The sequence below is a fragment of the Dunckerocampus dactyliophorus genome, chromosome 4 (assembly GCF_027744805.1).
Source record: "Dunckerocampus dactyliophorus isolate RoL2022-P2 chromosome 4, RoL_Ddac_1.1, whole genome shotgun sequence".
Taxonomy (NCBI): Eukaryota; Metazoa; Chordata; class Actinopteri; order Syngnathiformes; family Syngnathidae; genus Dunckerocampus; species Dunckerocampus dactyliophorus.
Window position 1 is genome coordinate 11,689,666 of NC_072822.1, and position 22,102 is coordinate 11,711,767.

The 22,102-nt window shown below is 41.2% G+C and overlaps 2 protein-coding genes across 2 annotated transcripts; one reads left to right on the forward strand and one right to left on the reverse strand.

Annotated features, from left to right (window-relative positions):
- Positions 1-340: 340 nt before the first annotated feature.
- On the reverse strand, positions 341-4,382 carry c4h9orf85 (chromosome 4 C9orf85 homolog). Its single transcript, XM_054772882.1, has 4 exons — positions 4,106-4,382; positions 3,842-3,948; positions 2,933-3,046; positions 341-2,571 (listed from the first exon to the last, which is right to left on the reverse strand). Exons 1-4 carry the CDS (start codon positions 4,205-4,207, stop codon positions 2,349-2,351), a joined length of 546 nt encoding a protein of 181 aa, XP_054628857.1. The 5' UTR covers positions 4,208-4,382; the 3' UTR covers positions 341-2,348.
- A 291-nt stretch (positions 4,383-4,673) lies between these two features.
- Positions 4,674-20,368, forward strand: abhd17b (abhydrolase domain containing 17B, depalmitoylase). Its single transcript, XM_054772879.1, has 4 exons — positions 4,674-5,149; positions 7,660-8,127; positions 16,063-16,242; positions 18,360-20,368. The coding sequence occupies exons 2-4, from the start codon at positions 7,661-7,663 to the stop codon at positions 18,577-18,579; spliced, it is 867 nt and encodes a 288-aa protein (XP_054628854.1). The 5' UTR covers positions 4,674-5,149; position 7,660; the 3' UTR covers positions 18,580-20,368.
- Positions 20,369-22,102: the final 1,734 nt, after the last annotated feature.

The window sequence follows — 22,102 nt, forward strand, 5'->3', positions numbered from 1 at the left end:
CCTATAGCAGAACTACCTGTTTTATTGTGTATATGACAATAAAACTCTTGAATCTTGAATCTATACTGTGCAGCTCAGTTGCTATTACATATATTCACCACAAGAATGTGCTACTCACCCGTGCTAATTTGTATTGTATTGTATTTGTATTTGTACTTTATCCCACAGCGGGGAAATTCACTTGTTACAGCAGCAAGCAAGATACGCAAGTAAAGAATACAGTGTAAAGAATGTATGTAATGTAAATATACAATATAAGAATAAACACAGCATAATCTGTTATTCGCTGTTCAATTGTGCTAATTAAAAAACGTCAAAAACCAATATGTGATGGGAGAACTTTGAAAGGCACTATTTTATTTTGATGAAATGGACAATTTGAAATGAACATACCAAGAATCAAGTTTATTTGTAGTTGTAAACATATTCAAGGTGTTTTTACTCACTTTTTTGTCTCTCCAACGAGGTTATGCTTTTTTCCTACAGAATTGTACATCATATCCAAATGATTTGCAAATTGTACGATGACATCATCTAGTGACTTTTAGGAAAGCCAATACCTACTTTTCTTAGTCAAAAGTTGGCAACAGTGCCCGTAGCAGGTCAGTGTTGCGCTCACAAGGCCTCAGACACTACCAAAAGGTAAGGCTACATATTCGGGATGCCAATTTAAAATTTAACACTAGGTATAGATGTTTATTTCTATGACGTTGCTTGGTGAAATCAATGCGCCAAGCAAGGAAGCCCCAGTAATGCTTAAAATGGCTGAAATACTGTAAGCATCACGCTATCATGAATGTACCTGTTACTACATGGTCACAGCATGGATATAAAACGTTGTTGGTTTTTGAAGGTGTTTTCATGGTGGTCTTTGAAGACGGCACAGGTGTATCCATTACGTGCACTACTGAGCTGTCGCTTTTTATCTGTTTTTATATCTCTAAAACGCAGACGTGAGCTGCATTTAGGGACATCGGGTCATTACACAAGGGGGGGAAGACCGGTGGCCCACAAATTGAAAATCACCATATGGCATTCAGAAGATGCATTAAAGAACACCGTGAATGATATATATTCTACTACAGTACACTGGTCACTAGGTGTCAGTTTACTGTATTGTTCGATGAGACACACAAACGCCAGACTTGATTGCCGGAACAAGTTTGAATTATCTCACAACTCGACTCCACCCACTGGGACAAAAAGACTGAATGACTGACAGGAGGGTTCACTCACTCCGTTCATTCTGCTATAGAACCAACGCGCCTAGGCGTTGAGACAGAGGCACATAGTGAAACCTCTTGTTATCCAGCCTCGGTGGTGGAGCCAGAAATTTTTGGAATGCGCTTGCACGTCAATTTATCGAGGCCGGCAAAATGATCAAGTTTGTTTTTATTTATCGTGCGATTAACTGATTTATTATCATGACAGGCCAATTCCTAAAGTGTCAATGTGTGTTACAGTCATTCTTCCTCGGCTAAACAAAGGGCACGATTCGATTTCTGAGAAAGCAGCATATCATGCACTGTTGTGACTACTGCATTGTCGTTAAAGCACTAAACTGAACAATATCAAACGGCACTTTTCAGCTGCAGTGTCACTACACTACTTGCCTTGGTTTGTGGTGGTTGTTCTTTTCAGTTTCATAACTACTACTGGAAACCAAGCCTCATTGAACATACCAGTAGCAGCCACGTAAACAATGGAAGAGAAACAGGGTATGTTGTGTTTACTTCTTGATGTGCAGTTGTTGGACAAAGTGACTTGAGGGCAGCATGAAAACAAGGCCACTGCAGCAAAGTTGACATTGTGGAGTAGAATACCACAGCATTCGCAGCTAAGACACAGCAACTGTGTCGCTAACATTAGTGTGTGTATATTTTACCATTTCTAGCCACAGACCCTCAAATGTTACAAAAACACAATGCTCAAGCATTGCGCAACCTGCAGTGTTTTATGTCGCCTGCATTGTGCAGGCTCGGTGACCTTGGTAGTAGATAATAGAAATAATACATCTGAGAACCTATCTTGCAACACAAAGCACAGGGAGAATGAGTTGTTACATACTTGCTCCAGTTAATTGTAGCATTAGGAGAATACACAGTATACATTTATTGTATTGGGTGGGATAGGCTCCAGCATGCTCCCGCGACCCTAATGAGGAGAAGCGGTATAGAAAATGGATGGATGGATGAATGGATGGGTGTGTAGGCATTGCTAATGAAGTAACCAGAAAGTGTGTGTGTTTTAGGTTCTGGCAAATGCAAATATATTAGTTGCTGACATTTCAATACGACCAGAAAACCTCCATGCCGAAGCGTCCACTCGTCCAGTTAGCGCCATCACATTTAGTTTGCAATGTTCACACCGGACATATCTGGAAGTGGAGCAGACTTGTTGTGCGTCTTCTTTGGCATCGAATTACTGTCACAGTCTTCATTGTCCTCATGATCACCTTCATCGTAGTCATCATCACTGTCCAAGTTACTCATGTCCATCTTTCTGCACATTTTGCCTCTATATTCGCCATCTTTCTCCTCCTTTTCTTCTTGGCCCAAATGGGAGTTAACTCTGTAAAAGTGGTGGAAATACATGTACAATCCTGTCAACAGGCATGGTAAATAAATAGATTAAAGCAATGCTTTTTTGCCGCCCTCTATTGTCAACTTGTGGCGCGATTTATGACCAAGAGATGGCAGCGTTCTCAAATAATAAATTGCTGGTAGACAGAGTTGTCAATTTCTGTTGGAACCTCCATAGATGTAACTCTTTTATAGCTTTCATTTTAAAAAATGGGTAATGTATTCGATGTGAATGGTCTCTTTAAAGTGTCGAAGTACATAATTACAAAAATAAATTGTAATTACATAAAACAGAATTTGTATTAAAAAGAATCAACCAACAGACAATAATAGAATACTACAGCACTTACGGAATGACAATGTCCTCTTTTTTTCCGCACTTGCAGCAAATGTCGAGCTGAAGAGAACAAGGCTTACAAATAACGTGGTAAGCATCTTTCACTGTCTTCTGAGAACATTTGACACTGAAAAGGGAAGACATGCATATATACTTCAGATGGTATAAACAATAACAAAAACATCAGGGAATTTGACATAAATATAGGAGGAACTGTATGCGTTTTCAGTTTGATGAAAGTTTGCCAACCCCAAGACTCCTATGTTATACTATTTTTAAATAGATTTTAAATATTGTAAGTCTCACAGGTTGCCCAACTGTTTATTGGAACAAAAAAATACGAAAACATTTGCTTAAATATGTATTGTTGTTTTTTTGTTGTTGTTGTTGTTTTTACCAGTAGGCCATATTCAACCACGAAACAGCATAATCTATTAATACATTTACATACATTAATACAATACACATAATACAAAAAACGTGATGCAGTGAAGCCATAATAAATGCCACATATCAGATACAACAATGTAACTATGGAACAGGAGTACACAAATGTTAGCAACATTAGAAAAGCTGTATATGCGCTACACTGGTAACATTACAATTACATTTTGTCATCATGTTCGGTCAGTCTATTCGCGGAAAAAAACAAAATGATAAAACGTACAGCTCCCACATCTGTAGCTGAATGATTAATAGTTGACAGGGTTCCAGGCTTTATTTTAAATGGTAAATTGTCTTTCACTTGTAAAGCGCTTTGACACGGCTAGCACATTTACCTACTGATGACACAGCATCAAAAAACAACTATTTGAGCTCGTCTTCTCTGAAACGTGGAGCAAACAAGATTGTTAACGAGAGTCCACACGTTTGGACACATATTACTGCTGTTAAGTGGCAGATTTATTGCATTCGTTCTTACCATTTCCGGGGCTGTGTCAGAGTCTTATATTTGTTGTACTTTACTTTCCACTCCAGAACACCCTTACAGTGTTGACAGAGTCCATCGTGGATCTTGGATTGTGCCTTCTATATTGACAACGACATTAAAAAAAGTTGCCTTTTTTACCATTTCAGTGACGACATTAGGCACACATACCTGTACATACATATCCTAAATGTGTTATTGCAGTGCACCAACAACGCTAAAGCTACATGCTGGTCTCAAGAGGGGTGGAACTTGTACCTTTACTTGTGCTGTCGCTCCGTATTTGTCGTTTTTGAAGGCGGTGGTGTTTTGGTGTCTTTGGCCTCGCGATCGAGACACGTTGCCTTTTTGTGAACTCATTAGAATTGTGAACAATTAACCCCACATGGACTAAAACATGTTATCCTAGCAACTTGCAGGAAGAGAGACCTGACCCGGAAGTCATTTTTCTCTGCGTTACTTTTTGTTGGCTCGTTGTCGCCACCATATGGTGTGTCACTCAAAGTGTTTGGTGTCATTTGTGCGTGTGTTAATATAATGTTAACAATAACAGACAGTTTACAAAGTTACAATAAGGACAAACTAAATAATACGTATTGCAATGGACTAAAATTACGTCATGGAGGAAAAAAATGACAGCATTTAGTAAAGCAGTTCCGCAATAGTAATATCTGATTGGTTTGTGTGGTTGTCAATCAAAATATTACTTGCACTTGCTTTGATGGATCCGCCATACACGCCTTAAAGCTATACAATTGGTGGTCTTTTTTCTATACCGAGCTACTATTGGTTAAAGATGTTGTCAATCACCGCCCTTTCTTTGCTGGAAGCCAAGATAGCAATCTCAGCCGCGATATCTCACGAGTGAAGTGATACTGCTGTCAGCTGCTCGTTAAAACCCAGCACGGACAGACGGCAAAAAGCAAATTTGGTTATCCGCTATTAAGTTTTGTATTTTAATGTCGCCATCGAATTGTATATATCTTTGTGTGGAATCGTTATCATTCGGGATCATATGTTGAAGAAACGGAGCGGAGGGAGGAAAGAGACAGAGAACCAACCGTCAGTTTCGGAAGCTGCCTAAAAGTGGAGGACGAAACCGTTTCCCAGCAGTGACTGTCCAGCTGCTCTACCACGGCACAAAATAGCCAAACAACAGGACGCAGGGCGAATACCCAAAAGGAGATAATTTGTCTCTTTTTTTTTTGTCGAGGAGAACATCACTTTACTGGCTTGCTGAGAAAACGACAAGACAAAACGGTGTCGCCCCAAGACAGGAAGGAAAACACAACCGACGTCCAGGTAATGTCCCTAATCAACATTCTCTTTTATTTGACTTTTTTTTAAAAGAAGGAACACGCTCACAGACATGCATCTTCGCTAATCCTCGGCTCCCTTTACTGTAAACACTGACTCGTCATTGTCAATGAAACCTCAACTAACAGGTTTACAATCAGCGTAACCTTGCTCAGCTAGCTTTCCCCACCATTTTATGCACCAACAAGAGCTGGGACGATGGACTATTTGTAGGCTTATTAAATGTGGAAAAGGAACAACATTCTACCCATGTATTTAGCTGCTCTGAGATGCAACTGCACCCCTTTACTCAAAAGAGCAGGTGAACTGAATGAATTACAGCTAATTAGAATGATTGGAAGCCACCGGTCTGTAATTAAAACCGATTCGAATTTCACCATTGGCCTAAGAAATACTCATTTTACAGTGTTGATGATAGGTAAAGATTTTAACCATATGATATATTTCCAAAAAAATATTTAAAGGCTGTATTTGTGTACTTGCACCTCACATTTTAGCAACCATTTTATTACAGTATCTCTCAAAGGACACTACTATAGAAATTAAACTTGAATGTACCTCGTAGTGAACACGTCCAAATTGTGGCCAAAGTGTCAATATTTGGTGTAAGCATTATTGTTATCCCACATTGCCTTAATCCTCTTGGGTATGGAAGTCACCAGAACTGCACAGGGTGTTATAGAATCCACTTCCACTCTTCCATGATGCCATCACTGGTGGACCTGAGATGCACCTTATGCTTCTTCAGCATCCTTCCGCTTGAGGATGCTTGACAGGTGCTCAGTTGGGTTCGGGTCTGGAGTCATACTTGGCAAATCCATCACCTTCACTGTCGGCTTCCTCAGCAAGGCACTTGATCTTGGAAGTGTGTTTTGGCTTGTCATCATGTTGGGAAACTGCCATGCGGCCCAGGGAGGAGATCGTGTTCTGCTTCAGAATGTCATAACACATGTTGGAATTTTTGTTTTAATGAACCACAGCTCCCCAGTGCCGGTAGCACTTATGCAACACCAGACCATGACACTAACACCACCGCTGTTTGACTGTAGGCGAGGCACCGTTATCTTGCTACTCACTTGTGTTGCCAGCTATTTAACAATAATTGCACTGTGTTGACTCATTTTCAGTGGATAGTAAATCTGTACAAGCTGTGCACTGTACAGTATATCCACGTTTCATTTCTATAGTATTGTCCCGTGAGAAAATATACTGGATAAAAACTCAAATGTTGCCTAATAAAGTAACAGAAATATTAGAAACAGCTCTTTAAGTGTGATGCAGTGCACTGCAAACTACAATACAAAAATAAACCAAGTGCTATACCTCCGACAGTGTCGATCACAATGGACCATGTTTGCACCAATATAAAGGCAGTAGTTTGATACTGCGTTTGTGTTTAGGTATACCCATGTTCATAGGAAAAAATAAGAAGAAAACCACTCACATGATTGTGGGACAAGCATTGGCCCCAAGGCATGTGGCAAATGCTACAGAAAGGCTTTCTCTTCACTCTTGAGACATTCAGCTCAGCAAACAAGCAGACTTAATGGCTAAAATTTAAGAGTTGACAAAATGATGACAACGTCCTGGTTTACCGCACGTGTGCGCTATTTTGCCTACACCACCAAACTTTGTGTCTAAAACCTATAGAAGAATGTTAGTCTATGAAGGATGTGTGATTTCATTTGTAGACAAGTGTTCCTATAGCAGGAAGGTGTTAGAATAGCAGGGCTTAGTATCATACTTTCCATTATCCGCCAAGACAGTAGCAACAGTTAACAAAGGCACATAGTGTCTGCCTAATAACACATTCAGAGTGACAATACAGACGAGCCCTTGCAACATACATTGGAAATGACGTGAGACAAACAAAATCCCTTTGTGGAAGCTACTTTAGCATGCTGACCAACCAGATTTGTTGTGAACAAAATGCAGCGTTAATCTCTAATTTGCACTGCTGCTTCTCAGGGGCACCAGATAACTCAAAAGGCATCCTTAGGTGGAGTCCAGGTGCTAGATGAATGGATGCCCGAGTGCTTTTACAGCCTTGAGGCAGACTGAGAAGATTCTCAAAACAGATGGGACCATGTCCTTATCAAGGTAGTTCAAGAAAGCCATACATCCCTGAAACGGTGCCTCACATAAATAGTAAATACTGTATTTATATTTAGTGCATTTATTTGAAAACTCATATATAATGACTTTTTTTCCTCCCCTTTTTTGTATTTTAGCAACACTTTGGAGTGCACAAGAAAGTGGAAAGGAAAATGTAATGTTCGTCAGACAGTTGACAACCAATTATCGATTTGATAGCCATTTTGGGAGAGGGTGTGAATGTGTGGAAGGCTGCTTCACAGAATAGTGTTGGTATTATCAGTCAAGAGGTCAATGGCATTCATCTGCTTGCATTGTTTTCCTGAGACAAATCTGCTGGAAGAATCATCACATTTGTGTCATGTTTTTTTAAGTTTTTATTTATTAACTTTTTTTTTTAGGATGAATCACCTATCTTTCAGCGAGCTTTGTTGCCTCTTCTGCTGTCCGCCCTGCCCCAGCAAGATAACCGCCAAGCTGGCCTTCCTGCCACCTGAGCCCACCTACAGCCTCATGTGTGACGAGAGCGGCAGCCGATGGACCCTACACCTCTCAGAGCGCGCCGACTGGCAGTACTCTTCCCGCGAGAAGGACGCCATCGAGTGCTTCATGACACGCACCTCCAGAGGCAACCGAATCGCGTGCATGTTCGTGCGCTGCTCTCCCAACGCCCGCTACACACTGTTATTCTCCCACGGAAATGCAGTGGACTTGGGCCAGATGAGCAGCTTCTACATCGGTCTGGGTTCTCGGATCAACTGCAATGTGTTCTCCTACGACTACTCTGGTTATGGCGCCAGTTCAGGGAAACCCTCAGAGAAGAACCTGTATGCTGATGTAGACGCTGCCTGGCAGGCGCTCCGCTCGCGGTAAGGAGGGTTGAAAGTGATGGATGGAAGGTTCATTACCGGCACAAGCCAATGGGAACTGACCCAAGAGCTGTAGGGAAAATCTGCCTTTACAAGGATAGCAATTTTCAGTTTTGTGTAGGTGTAGAACTGCACTGCAGTCAACCAAAAGGTGTTTCTAAACATTTGGTTGTGTAAACTAAAACTACAGCCAAACCAAGCATTATAGTCTGTCAGGACACATTTTGTATCATATTATTACATGGTGCTGTGGCCATTTAATTGCAGGTTAAACTGTGGCTGATTGTGACATTGTTGAGTGCAATGTAGTTTGTCAGACCACACAGGCCAGTCATGGGTGTGTGAGTGGGTGCTACCTTTTTTTCTGTGTTCTTGGCTCTGTATCCCATTAACTTTTGTGATATCAGTTTGGATGATAAATCTGTGCCAATGTTCTTCAGCCCGTGTCAGATATGCACCCCACACAACACTGATGAATACCATGTGCAGGTGTCTTTCTGCACATGGTGTTTTCTTGATGGCTTATTCTTCTCTGGGAATGTCCACAAGGATGACAAAATGCGCAGTTTATTGTTTTGTCTATGTTAGTTTCTCATGAGTTCCACTATCAGTGCAAACGTGGTAGCCTCAGTGAGGATCACTCTGCCCAACAGCATCCCTTCCTTTTCCTTCTTTCTATGCATCTGATATGAAGATCCTTATCTTTGCCTCCAACATATTTGTGCCCCTTTGTTTATTTACCAGGATTCTTTTCTATGCGCTTCCTGCTGTAAGACGAGCAAACTGATGAGAGCAGGAATATCATCTCCAGCTAAAAAGGATGGATCGCTATGCCACCCTTATGTCACCACATTACCAAAATTAGGTTCTGTTAACTTTTAGTTGGAGTAAGGGTTGTTCTCTAATCTCTGTGAATCAGGACATGCAAAAGCTGAGCTGTTTTATTGGAAGAATGACTGGTGCTGACGTTTTTCATATGCTGTCTAGATATAAAGATTACTATAGGTAGACTGTTGGAATGATGCTGTCAGTCTGTTAGATGCATATGGTGATTCCTGTCTCTTTGGATAATGAAGGCTACTGTTCAGCAACAAGTCATGACATGTAAAGTCCTGCAGTGTCTGATCTAAGATAGTGATTTTGCTTTTGGATGAGAAAAGTAAATCTACAAGTACATGGTGGTCTAAATTGTGTTCATCTTTTCTCCAAACGCGTTTGGTGAAAGATGTCTTGCGAGAATAGGGCAGCCAGAAACCAATCAGACTCAACTATGGCATTGCTACTATGAATAATGATAACATAATTTGGAAGTGGCAGTACGAAAGGCACTATTTGAACTGCACACGAAGTGCTTTACGAACACTTTAAACCCTGCAATAAATCTACGTACCTTGGTCTCAGTGTCAGCGAGTGACGTGGATGTTTTTTGCATCGGAGTTGAACAGCTGCGGTGCCTTGCAGAATAAGAATATCCAAGCAGAAGCTGTAGTAATTCTCTACTTGATCAAAGCTACCTAGTATTTGTCAGATAAAATCAATCATTAACCATTAATTACCATCAACATTAATAATGACTGCACTGGGTCCTCTCGGAGCGGTTGTCTGACTACAGTGCACCGTGGCGGCCACAGCAGGTCCCTCTGCTCTATAATCGGGTTCTCCTGACGTCCGGGGCTGCTCAGAGCATGTGTCCGACATGAGGGCATATTGTGGCGACCATAACTCCGCTTCATAACACACCTCATACATAAAGGAGGTCCGTGTTGACAATTGAGCGACATGGGCGCTATATATAGCGAGTATAAACACAAAAAAAGTGAAACACAGGAAGTGTTTCATGTGTCATGCATTTATTCGGTAATTAAATGCAAGAGGTCAACAAAGGTGATGTATCCGCCGCTCAGGATCTCCACCTCTGTGCAGCAGCAGCGCAATGCTGGTCTGAAAGCTCCAAAACCTTCACAATGCAACCCGACAGAGACAGACAGAGCTTGGACACACTCCGTCGCCCGGCAGCACCTCACCTTAGTCGCAAAACACGCATGGATGTCCAAAGTGTGGCGGAGGGGCGACCTGTTGCACGTAGCTCATGCAGAAAGAAAATACGCCAATAATAACAAATTACGAATTGCCTGTGAGAAAATACATCTCACAAACGCCAATTCTGCAACTTTAGAGTGAAAGATGACACATTAAAGGAAATATTGCATTGTTATGATTTATTATTATACCGTATATTACAAAGTGCAGGCAATTGTCCCTTATATCACTGCACATTTGTTCTTACAGTTTGTGTGTGTGTGTGTGTGTGTGTGTGTACAGTATGTATGCGTGCCTGCCTTTAACTCCTGCTGACCATGAATCATCAAGATTGCACTTTCTGTACTTATATGCATAGCTCCACATTAGCCCCCACATTTATCCCGATAGATTGGATCCTCTCCATAAACTTGACCCCCCCTCTTTTCCTCCCTCCCCCAGAAGATTTTGCCTACTTGGGCTTCTCTTTTGAGAATTCTCATTGATCGCAATTGACCAGTTCATCTTTGAGACTTACCCGGTCGATTGCTGTTGTAAATTTAATCCATCCATCCATTTTCTATGCCGCTTCTCCTCATTTCATAATTACTGTAATTTCCGGTGTATAAGCCACTACTTTTTTCCTAAACTTTTAACTCTGTGGCTTATACAGCGGTGCAGCTAATTTATGGCTAAATTCTAATCTCGTGACAGCTCCGTCAGAACTGCTACAAACTGTTTAAATACTGTGCCGCTCATGTGTCAGTGAGGAAACTGTAGCTCTTTCTTTGGCAGGAGCCAGTCACGAGCTATAAGTGCACTCACAACAAGCTTGTCAATTGACTGGAAATAGCAGGTCAGTATATAAAACGGTTTGATGTAGCAATTTAACAGTCTGACTCACGGTGTCATCTTACAAAGAACACATTTGTGTGACAAAGAACACTGCAGACGCTGTACCGATCTGCCTATCGACCTCACGCTCCAACCTTCCCTAACTCGTGAACAAGACCCCGAGATACTTGAACTTCTTCACCTGGGGAAGGGCCTCATTCCCAACCCGGAGGGAGCAATCCACCCTTTTCCGACTGAGAACCATGTCCTTGGATTTGGAGGTGCTGAGTCTCATCCCAGAATGCAAACCGCCCCACTAAACGCTGAAGGTCACAACTCGAATAGGCCATCAGGACCACATCGTCTGCCAATAGACTAGAGACTAGATCCTAAAGCCCCCAAATTGGACTCCCTTGATGATCTGGCTGTGCCTAGAAATTCTGTCTATGAAAATTATGAACAAAATTGGTCAGCCTTGGCTGAGGCCAACATTCACCGGAAACAGGCTCGACTTACTGATGACAATGCGAACCAGGCTCCTGCTCGGGTTGTACAAGGACCAACTGGCACGTAGTAGCACACCACCAATCCCGTACGCCTGGAGCACCCCCCACAGGACGCCACGAGGGACACGATCGAATGCCTTTTCCAGGTCCACAAAGCACATGTAGACCGTTTGGGCAAACTCCAATGTGTCCTCCAGTACCCTCGCAAGGGTCCCCTTCTCTCCAGCACCCTGGAATAGACTTTCCCAGGGAGGCTGAGGAGTATGATCCCCCTATAGTTGGAACACACCCTCCAGTCACCCTTCTTGAAAAGGGGACCACCAATCTGGTCTGCCAATCCAGAGGTACTGTTTCCGACTTCCACGCGATGTTCAAGAGACATGTCAGCCAAGATCCTCAACATCCAGAGACACACACACAGCTGTATTAGCACACTCTGCTAAACTAAGCTAAACCGGCTAGCTTCCATTCATGCTCCGTACCAGAGGAGTTTCCAAGGTTTCGACATGTTTAGTAGTGTTTGTGATGAGATTTGCCACGATTGGACATGTCTGCATGGTAGTGTAGGTCTTGTCTAGGTTCAAAGCCGAGACCAGAAATCATGGGCTCAAAAAGGTTTGTGACCAGTGCTTTAGGTTATCTATCAGTCTGTGCTACTTATCCAGAGTCAGCAAATCTACCAGGTTGTTGAGTGTTGAGAAAGTTATGTAGGCTCCTCATAACACAATAGGAAACTCACTGCTCCTGCGTCACACACAGTCTCCTCCTGTGTGTTTTTTTTGTTTGGTTAGTCATGGTACATTAGGCCCTTTCACCTGAGCAGGGAGTGGTTCAGTCGTTCAGCCAACAGGCTAAAACACAGCCTCAATTATAATAAGGAAGCTAATTGTAGAATGTGAAAGATGTAGCATATATAGTACTATGTGTGTGTGTGTGTGTGTCCTCGTTTGAATAGTATCATTTTCTTTGCCCTCTGAGATGGAGGCGGGCGGACCAGCAGTCAATCCTGCAAGTCTAATATTGAGTGGTAGCCTAGCAACTGATTTCCAATGATCTTTCAGACCAAGGCCTTCCCACAATGTGGCCCAGAAAAACAAACAAGAGCAACTCACTTCCCGGCCCATTGCCATATACATCCAAAATGCTGTGGACGCATTTTACATCCAAGCCATTGCATTGACAGCTCAGCACACTCTCTTAACATAGAACAGCAATATACCGGTTACACACAGCCTATCACCTATTTTTGTCCTCATGGTCTTGCATGTTAGTAAACAATTTTTTACCAACCAACGCATGATGGGATGAGTAAAAAGGTGCGTAACAATTGATGGGTCAGGAAAAGGGACCTTCTGTAACACAGATGGCACGGTAATCTGAGAAATGTGTCTGTGCATATGTTGTGGATGTACTAAAAATAGCATTTATTGGATATATAGCTCACTCTGGGTTGGGAATTTTTTTCAAAAGCACATGAAGCCAAGAGTCAAAAGTAGAATACTAAGGAAGGATGTGACCCATAAAATATTGGATTTGTGTCAAGAGGCAAAATTGATGAGGGTTAGGGGGAGGGCTTGTAACCATGGCGCATGGCTTGCTATGGTGCGATGAGGTCTATTCAAGCCAAGATTCAACACAGCAAATTGTAGGCTTGTGTGCTCGGCTGTGTTGCTCTGAGCTTGTCAGAACCATGGTGCTGACCAACGGAGCTATAGCTCCAGATCAGGTCATTTGACTAGATGTTGCAAAACCAAGGGTAAGGGTGGGATGTGACCCAGTTATAAATGAAAGTCAGAGGTTCAAGATCCTTGTGTTTCTGTGTGTGCTAAATGCACTTTCTTGATTTAAAGAGACTGCCATATCACGTCACCTGGTAAGTAGGCTGACCCGCCTATAATAATTTCACATGGTGAGGGTTTGTGCGGTGATGCTTGCAAATCCACGATAAAGAAGATAAAGGAGGGCCAGATGATACTTTATCACGCAGTGATAAACAGGTTCATAGTAAACAAGGGATAAACCTTCGAGAATCATGTCACTAACGGCTTAGGAAAATATCATTATAGTGCTTTGTTGAGTAGGAGGGTAAACGCCCATTCAGAATCTATAAGATCCAATGTCTGCCTGTGCGCTGTAGAAGGAAAGTAGGCACCGAGGTGGCTTTCCTGCACAAAGCAATCCATTTATATGCCTCCTGGGAGGAGCATGTACTGACCGTAATGCTTAGATGAGCAGTGTCTGGAATCTTCTCGTACTTGTCTGTCTTTTTGTCCTTAAGAGTAGTTGGCACATCACATCACAATAAATTAGAATCTTTTTGGAAAAGTTCATTTATTTCATTAGCTCAATTTAAAAAAAAGTGAAACACTTACAGTATATTAAATGGATTCATTACACACAGTGAAGTATTTCAAGAATGTATGTCTTTATTTGTTATTTATATTTGTTATGGCTTGAAGCTAATACAAAATGCAAATTCAGTATCTCATAACATTTAAAAAATTGTCAGAGTTCAATATTGTAACCTACTGGTTCACTCGCTAATCAGTAAATGAACTGCAAAAACTTACTGAGCCTTTAATCGGTCTCCTAGTCTGAAGTGAACTCCTGTTTAACAATCACGATAAAGCAGTATCCGAAGTACAAAAATACATACAACCAACCATAAAGCCTAATTTGGGGGGGAATCCCCACTCACAATGACCGGTTTTCACTGCTGCCCATGTAGGGATTGGAGTAACAATATAAATGAAATATTATTAAACACTCTTAATGCACAAAATAATCATCACACTTATTTGTTCATATAATGCACACAGAGCAATAAACGACTTCATGCTCTGTCTCCTTTCTGCTCCGTTCTTCTTGTGTCGTCAGGTGTTCAGACGTACTCGGAATTGTGACTGTTAAGTGCTAATTGTTTTGAATTTTTATTCACATACACCCATAACAATTGGTGTACCCTGGGGGTACGCCTACCCCACTTTGGGAACCTAGGTTCTAATTTATTTAGATGCACCTTTTAAGATGACCCCTCGTTTTCAGGACTACTTTTTGGAGAAATATTTTTTAAGAAAAAAAAATCACAGATCGCAATTTTTTTTGTTTGTTTTTTGTATCAATCTTGTTTAAAACGTCAATAACTAGTGGATTTCAATAAAAACAGCAGTGCAATGAAGTGAGGCACCAGTGCAGTATGTCAGCCTAAGAACGTCCAGTCTAGTCCAGTACAAGTAACCACTTTTCTTAGTTTACTTGCTTTGGCTTTCTTCCCTATGTTTTCTGCTTCACAACAGCAGTAGTAATGGGTCACATACATACATACATACATACATACATACATACATACATACATACATACATACATACATACACATCACTACTTCAGTATTAGATTTTTGGGGGGGACACTACAACAAAATGCACTGAACTGAACTGAATTTTACTGCTTGGTAGAAACGAGGTTTTATTCCCCTACTGTTTTTATTATTTCACAGCCAAAGTAGTGTAATGGAAGTCTGATTTCCCTCAGCAGGGCACTCATGAGGCTGCATTTTCTGTCTCATGCCAGACTTTTCACTTCTATTTATCCTCAGTGAAGGCCAGCTGATGCGCACACACACACTAGTGTTAAACACTTCCTACTGTATATGCCTGCAAATGACCGTGAGACCATGGTAGATACAGCTGGATTGTGTCTGTCTTGTGTGTTTATGTCTGAAGCGGGTGTTCCTAAGCTTACGTTATGTCTAATGCATTTAAGTGTGCATGTTTCCAGCTTCATATAATCCACCTCAGCACTGTAGACTTTGGTGTTCGTGTATTGTTCATCACTTTGCGATGTACAAGGCAGAGCCAGGAACATCTGGCCTGTGATGTCAGCATTTTTAAAGAGGCCAACTGAGGACTAGCAGCTTTTTAAAAATTTCTATTTCTATTATATTTGGGATCTTGTATTGGGATTCTACAAACATGAAAATAGAAGACACATACAAAATTAACCTTATTTGTTGGACACAGCTATTATGTGCAGAGGCAGTGTTCTCAGACTCTTGTCAGCTGACTCGCTACTAGAGTAGAGTAGGTCGCCATAATCAGCTGTGGAATGTCTTCTTTTGCCTCTTTTTTGTCCTCCTCTTTAATTCATTCTTGCAACCAATCCATTGATAGTATCTTGATTTAGCTTATTAGCTTTTTTTCCATCTGAGTCACAGGACCAGTCATCCATTTTACACACGTACATTATCGTCATCATTTGTTTTGCGTGCTTAATATAGAAGGGAGCAATCGGTGAGTCATGAGTGAATGTGTTTGCCCTAGAAGCAGCGTGTGTTGGTCAGGTACTGGAAATTATTCAAGCCAACTGCAGATCTGATAACTGTAGGATTTATTGTAGGAACTAGAGTGCACCTGTCTCATTCTGTTACTTTGAACCCTTCATCCAAAATACACCAAATTACTTTTCCCACATTTGCCTATCACGCTGTTTGTTGTTCTATCAGATGGCCAAATTGGACGGCTGCCAGCGTGTGCGCTAAAGCAAACAGAATTTACCCAAATGTGTCTCTTTATGCAGGTATGGCATCCGCCCAGAAAACATCATCGTGTATGGTCAGAGTATTGGAACCGTACCTTCTGTGGACCTTGCCTCTCGCTACGAGAGTGCCGCAGTGATCCTGCACTCCCCGCTCACTTCCGGCATGAGGGTGGCCTTCCCTGACACCAAGAAGACTTACTGCTTTGACGCCTTCCCCAAGTGAGTCAACAAATGGGATGTCATAAGCATGAACGTACTCTGTGGTGGGGGGGGGGATGTGGCTATATAGAGTCCAGTCGTCTCTCATTTATCAAGGTTAATTGGTTTTAGACCCGACCGCGATAAATGAATGAATGCAAAGTAGGATTCAATATTAATAAACTGAATGTTTCAAACAGAGTAGGGAAGAAGGACAAAGAAAGAAGCCAGAAACTACACAAAATGGGGGAACTTTTTTTCCATTCTATCATGTCGGATATGCCATGGCTGACTCCATGCAGTGTGAAGGTCAGAAAACGTCATGTCTCATCAATGTAACATTACTGACCAGAATTCTACACAGAACTAGTCTTTCAATATGTTGCGACTAATAATAGGCCATAGTCAACCATGAAACAGCAATCATTGATTAAATTTGAAACACCGCAATAGATATCTAGTGTCTGTACCACCTTTTTTAGGGATTTTCTTCATGAAATTATTAACAAGACCTTTATATTTTAAGGAACATCTGGCTCAAAATGTACTAGGTAAGTTTAAGCCAGTGGTTCTTAACCTGGGTTCGATCAAACCCTAGGGGTTTGGTGAGTCTGTCCCAGGGGTTCGGCAGAGCCTCCGCCACAGAGGTTAAGACACACCGGACCCATCGTGTCAATTTGTGATGACACGTCGCCGCTGAGCCATCACTGGCTGCAGATAATCACATTACATTGCTTGCCTTGGCCAGTTAGTGCTGCAAAGAATTTAGCGTGCTCATGGTGTACTTTGAAGTCGGAATTTCCGAGTTCCTAGTGGGAACGCCCGACTGAAACGCCCCCCGAAGTCAGAATGTTCAACTTGGAAGTCAGAGCATCCACACACCTCTGAATTAACAATCAATGATGACTGTCTTGCGTGTAAACGGTAAATAATCAGTAAATAATTTATAAATAATATTGCTATAGTGTAAAGCTTTTCTGACTTGGCAACTGGAACGCTTTTAACTCTGAGATCACGTCACTCTCATTCAGACTTCCCAGTTCTGAGTACAAATGAAACGCAACATGAAGTAGTCAACGTGTGACTGATGTGGTAGCACGTCGTGTGATTTCATTCTTAATATTTTAATCCATACTAACTATGTCGAGCAAAAAAAGAAAGTGGTCGGACGAATATGTACAGCATGGGTTCACATGTATCACGAACCGTGATGGGAGTCAGCATCCTGTCTCCGTCATTTTGTGCACCAGTAAACAAATATATACCTATGTCTTGAATTTGAAAAAAATATATATTTTATTTTTCACTAGTAGTAGTAGTACTTTATTAATCCCACAGCAGGGAAATTCACCTGTTACAGCAGCAAGCAAGATACACAAGTAAAGAATGCATAGTGACATAGTGAATACAAAATGGTTCAGGTGTTGTAGAGCCTGATAGCGGTCGGTATGAAGGACCTGCGGAACCTCTCCTTCTTACACTGTGGGTAAAAAAAAAAAGGGTTCGGTACCTCCAACGAGGTTAAGAACCACTGGTTTAAGCCAATCACTAGGAACATGTTCCTTATCTGTGCTATACTGGGCCCCATCAACTTATTTGCTTTACACTTTTAAAGATTACACACATAAAAGGTTGTCTGACAAGATAGCTTACAGTATCTCACAAACCTCACATTTCAGCAAACGTTTTATTATAGTATATCCTCTTAAGGAACACCACCATAGAAATGAAACTTGGATATATTAGACTACTCAGTACTGTATAGGGGTATGTATTTACTATCCATAGAAAATGAGTCAACACACAGCCATTATTGCCACAGCTACAAGTGAGTACCAAGATAATCCTGTCTTGCCTGCAGTCAAGCGTGGTGGTAGTAGTGTCATGGACTTGAGGGGGGGTTGGCAAGTCTGGGATAGTAAGTTATACTGCTATACAAGCAGTACACCGCCTTTTCTCAAGTTTCATGTCTGTAGTAAGACATAATAAATGGTTGCTAGTGAGGTGCCAACGGTCAAATGGCAACATACATGTTTGTTGTCTTCTTCTTACAACCCTGATAACTTGTTGAATTATCTTTTCATGTGGTTAATAAGTAGTGCCTTTCATTAATGACTCTCCTTGTCTTCTCTCCAAAGTATTGACAAGATTTCAAAGGTGACGTCACCGGTCCTGGTGATCCATGGCACAGACGACGAGGTCATCGACTTTTCCCATGGCCTGGCATTGTATGAGCGCTGCCAGCGCCCAGTGGAGCCACTGTGGGTGGAAGGAGCCGGACACAATGATGTGGAACTCTACGGACAGTATCTGGAAAGACTCAAGCAGTTTGTTGCACACGAGCTGGTCAACTTGTAGAGGAGCTGGAAACAAAAAGTGACGGGGAAAACAATAGTGGTGTATGTTTGTTTTATTATGATTGCCATTCCTTGTGGGGACGCAGGTGGTGTTTTCCTCCTGTGGAAGGTTTGGTGGTAGAATTTATGATAAGCCACCTCCTCTGCTCGGAGCTCCAGTTCAGGCTGGGTCCAAAGCCTGACAGTACCGTCCACTCCACTTCAGCTGTGAACTTAAAACACTACACTAACTGTTGTTTCAGTTTTGTAATTGGACTTTATTCTTTTTTTTCTTCTTTTTTTTTTTTTTACATGTTGCACAATTGCACATTGCTACAGTATGTGAATGCAAGAGAGAAGAGACAACAACATACTGTGTGAACAGCCTGTGTATGAGTGTGTACGTCACATTTTTGCTGCCTTTTACAAAGGATGTGGTTCTCAGTTGTTAATGAAGACCTCTGACCAGGCCACAAAGATTCTGAGGTTCTTAGTAACACCTTGATCCAAACACGACTTGGACTCTCTTCAATCCAACTGATCTCTCCATCTGATGTAGAATTATTATTTTTGTATTATTATTATTATTATTATTATTATTATTATTACAACAGTATGTTTGTATATATTATACATGATATTTGCACATATCAGCTGTCACTGAAGAACTGTGTAAGACAAACTGACTTAACCCAGCTGTGCCGGTGTTGCCAAATGTTTAGTATAATATATTGCAAAGGAATGGACTTTCCTTCAACACCTTGAAACTTTTGTTTATTGCCTCTTTCTTTCCCACTAATCTTACTTGTAAGTTTACCATGAAATATTGTTCCTGTAAGATTAGTATCACTATGCAGCAGTCAATTTCCAACAGTTTCACAGATGAGTTATGTGAGCCCTCATGTAAGAAGAACAATTACAAGATCCTGGTTTTCTTTGGGTTTTAGAATATTGAAGAATCTATAGATGATATTGATGATATTGCTTGCAAACCTAACTATAACTGATTTACCTTATGTGTTTGATATGATTAAAGATGTATACCACTAATGCCAATCAGGACCTCAAGTGGTACCTGGAGTAGGTTTATTTTAGTTCAGGAAGTTTAACATGAAGTTCCGTTTTACTTTTGTATATCTAAAAAGAGATTGAATCAACAGCACACATACTAACTCACAGCGTGCGTGTGTGTGTGTGTGTGTGGACAATAAGTATGTCAAAGCTCAGCATTACACGGCCTCTGTCATAGACTGTCGATTTTTTTTTTTTTTGCTTTCGTCTTAACTTTGCCTGCATGGCATTTCTGGTTCCATTGTTGAATGTTTACTTGCCTTTTAAAGTTGAGCGAGACAAAACTTAATTCCGCTGTATTTCAATGCACTAATGACGCCATTCGCTATCAGAGCACTGATAAGCGAATGTCAAAGGTCGTGGTTAGTCTCTGTCGTGGTTGTTTCTGGCCTACAAACCTGTCTGCATATGACACATGAGCCTGTGTTCATGCTGGGAGTTGGACCATGTTGAAACCAACGGGTGCTACTGTGACCCATGAGTTTTCTTTCAAGAGTACACTTTCATTTTTGTGCACTTCGTAAATACTACATTATATTGGGATTGTTCTTTTTTTTTTTTTCCAAAAACATTTGCCGTCATCTCTGTTTTGTACTGGTCCGCTGGACTATTGCCATCTTTGATTCTGTGTTTTTTCTACTGCATATTTCTATACAGATGGGACTTGAAACTTAATAACAATATTAACTATAGTAACTCAGATGTGAATAGAAAAAATAAAGTGGTAATTGAAAAAAGAACCCCAGTTTGTGTTTGACATTTTGATTGGGGGGGCAACTTAAAGGGCTCATGACACCAAAAAATGTTGGAAAAAAAGCAATAAAAAAATAAGAGTAGTCACTTAATGAAATGTTTTTGTCATACTGCTGTCATCTGCCAGTAAACAATTACGAAATGTAGTTGGGATTAGAGTTTTCTGTACCACTGCCATCTTGAATGTGACAATAAACCAACAACCAGACTCACCAGAACACAGCCATGGACGCACAAAAAAGTCAAGAAAGGGAAATATTTACAAAAATAACATTCACTGACACTGTGCTGTGTTATTCATGCACTGTACATTGTTACTACATACATGTATTAGTTTTTCAACATTTACAGAATAAGTACTGTTGGCTGGCACTACACTTTCGGAAGCCAGAGCTGCCTGTTGACAAAGCAGTTAATTGAGTCCACTGAGTATGTTGTTTGACTGGCAGTGATTGACCCTGACAGATCTATACGTAGACTAAGTAACCCTGACAAGGCACACCTGTGAAGTGAACCCCATTTCAGGTGACTACCTCATGAATGCTCACTGAGAGAACACCAAGGGTTTGCAGTGCTGAAAAAGCTACTTTGAGCTGCTTTGAGGAATCTTTTTTGTTAAGTACAAAATTCCACACGTGCTCATTCATAGTTTTGATGCCTTCAGTGAGAATCTAGGTGTAGCGACAGTTACATCTCGTCCTAGTCGTTTCTGGGTGCGGGGAATTCAGGTAATAACGCGCTCCAATAATGCTATGTCCAGACGGATGCTTACGTTGGAATCAATGTGTTTATTGTATAAAAGGAATAAACAATGAATTACACGTTGAAGATACTAAATGTTATGGCTGGTTGAATGTATGGGGGGTGTAAAAGTGGTGCAATGATGTATGTGTGAGTGGTAAAAACCGTGTGACCTCCCGTCACCCTCCTTTCATGCACTATCGCGTCTGCACCTATATATGCAACACCACCACCAGTGGTCAACCAATCATAACACTCCGCAATTACCCTAACACAAACCAGGTGAACTAAACCCAAACCAACATAAATGGCTCCTACACTAGCCATGAAAATAAAGAAAACGCATTGAATGAGAAGGTGTGTCCAAACTTTTGGTCTGTACTGTATATCTAGTAGAAAAAATATGGATTTATGACTGCCACCATGGCACGCTTTTCCATCTGCTTCGGTGCTTGTGGTTTCCCCCGTCTGGGTGAAGGAAAGATAGTCTGGACAGCTGATGGTAGATTCGGTCTCAAACTTTACTTAATCTGAGGCACAGTGTCAGAACACTCATCCTTGAAACGTGCTGAACATAATTCCAAAGAATCTGACGTGGCAAATGGCGTCTTTTGGAAATGTGAACAGACTTACTCAGTCTGCTGGAATGTTCGAGCAAAAGCCTACCCACACAACAAGCAGGCATAATATAAAACTCCCAATACTTGAAGAGGGGGAAATTGGAGAAACAACATAATAAATGTAATAGTGTGACAAAACTCTGGTCAGAAGGAGTTGTTACAGAAGATCCTGAAAAGATAGCAGCAATCTGTTCATCTGTGTATGGAAAGCTTTTTCAGTTCTTCTGGTGGTATTACAGGTTTTGGTAATACTAATAAAGAATTGTTTGATGCTCCTTTTACAGTAAAAGATATTGAAGATGGTATGCAGAAACTAAAATACAATACAAGTCCTGGGACGGATGGTATAACAGCAGAGTT

Bases quoted from the DNA above. Each gene is read 5' to 3' on its own strand.
- abhd17b (XM_054772879.1), top strand. From the start codon at position 7,661: ATGAATCACCTATCTTTCAGCGAGCTTTGTTGCCTCTTCTGCTGTCCG. The intron at 8,128-16,062 runs GTAAGGAGGGTT...CTCTTTATGCAG, and splicing joins TGGCAGGCGCTCCGCTCGCG to GTATGGCATCCGCCCAGAAA. The intron at 16,243-18,359 runs GTGAGTCAACAA...TTCTCTCCAAAG, and splicing joins TGCTTTGACGCCTTCCCCAA to TATTGACAAGATTTCAAAGG.
- c4h9orf85 (XM_054772882.1), bottom strand. From the start codon at position 4,207: ATGAGTTCACAAAAAGGCAACGTGTCTCGATCGCGAGGCCAAAGACAC. The intron at 3,949-4,105 runs GTACAAGTTCCA...TTGTCAATATAG, and splicing joins GAGCGACAGCACAAGTAAAG to AAGGCACAATCCAAGATCCA. The intron at 3,047-3,841 runs GTAAGAACGAAT...TTCCCTTTTCAG, and splicing joins CTGACACAGCCCCGGAAATG to TGTCAAATGTTCTCAGAAGA.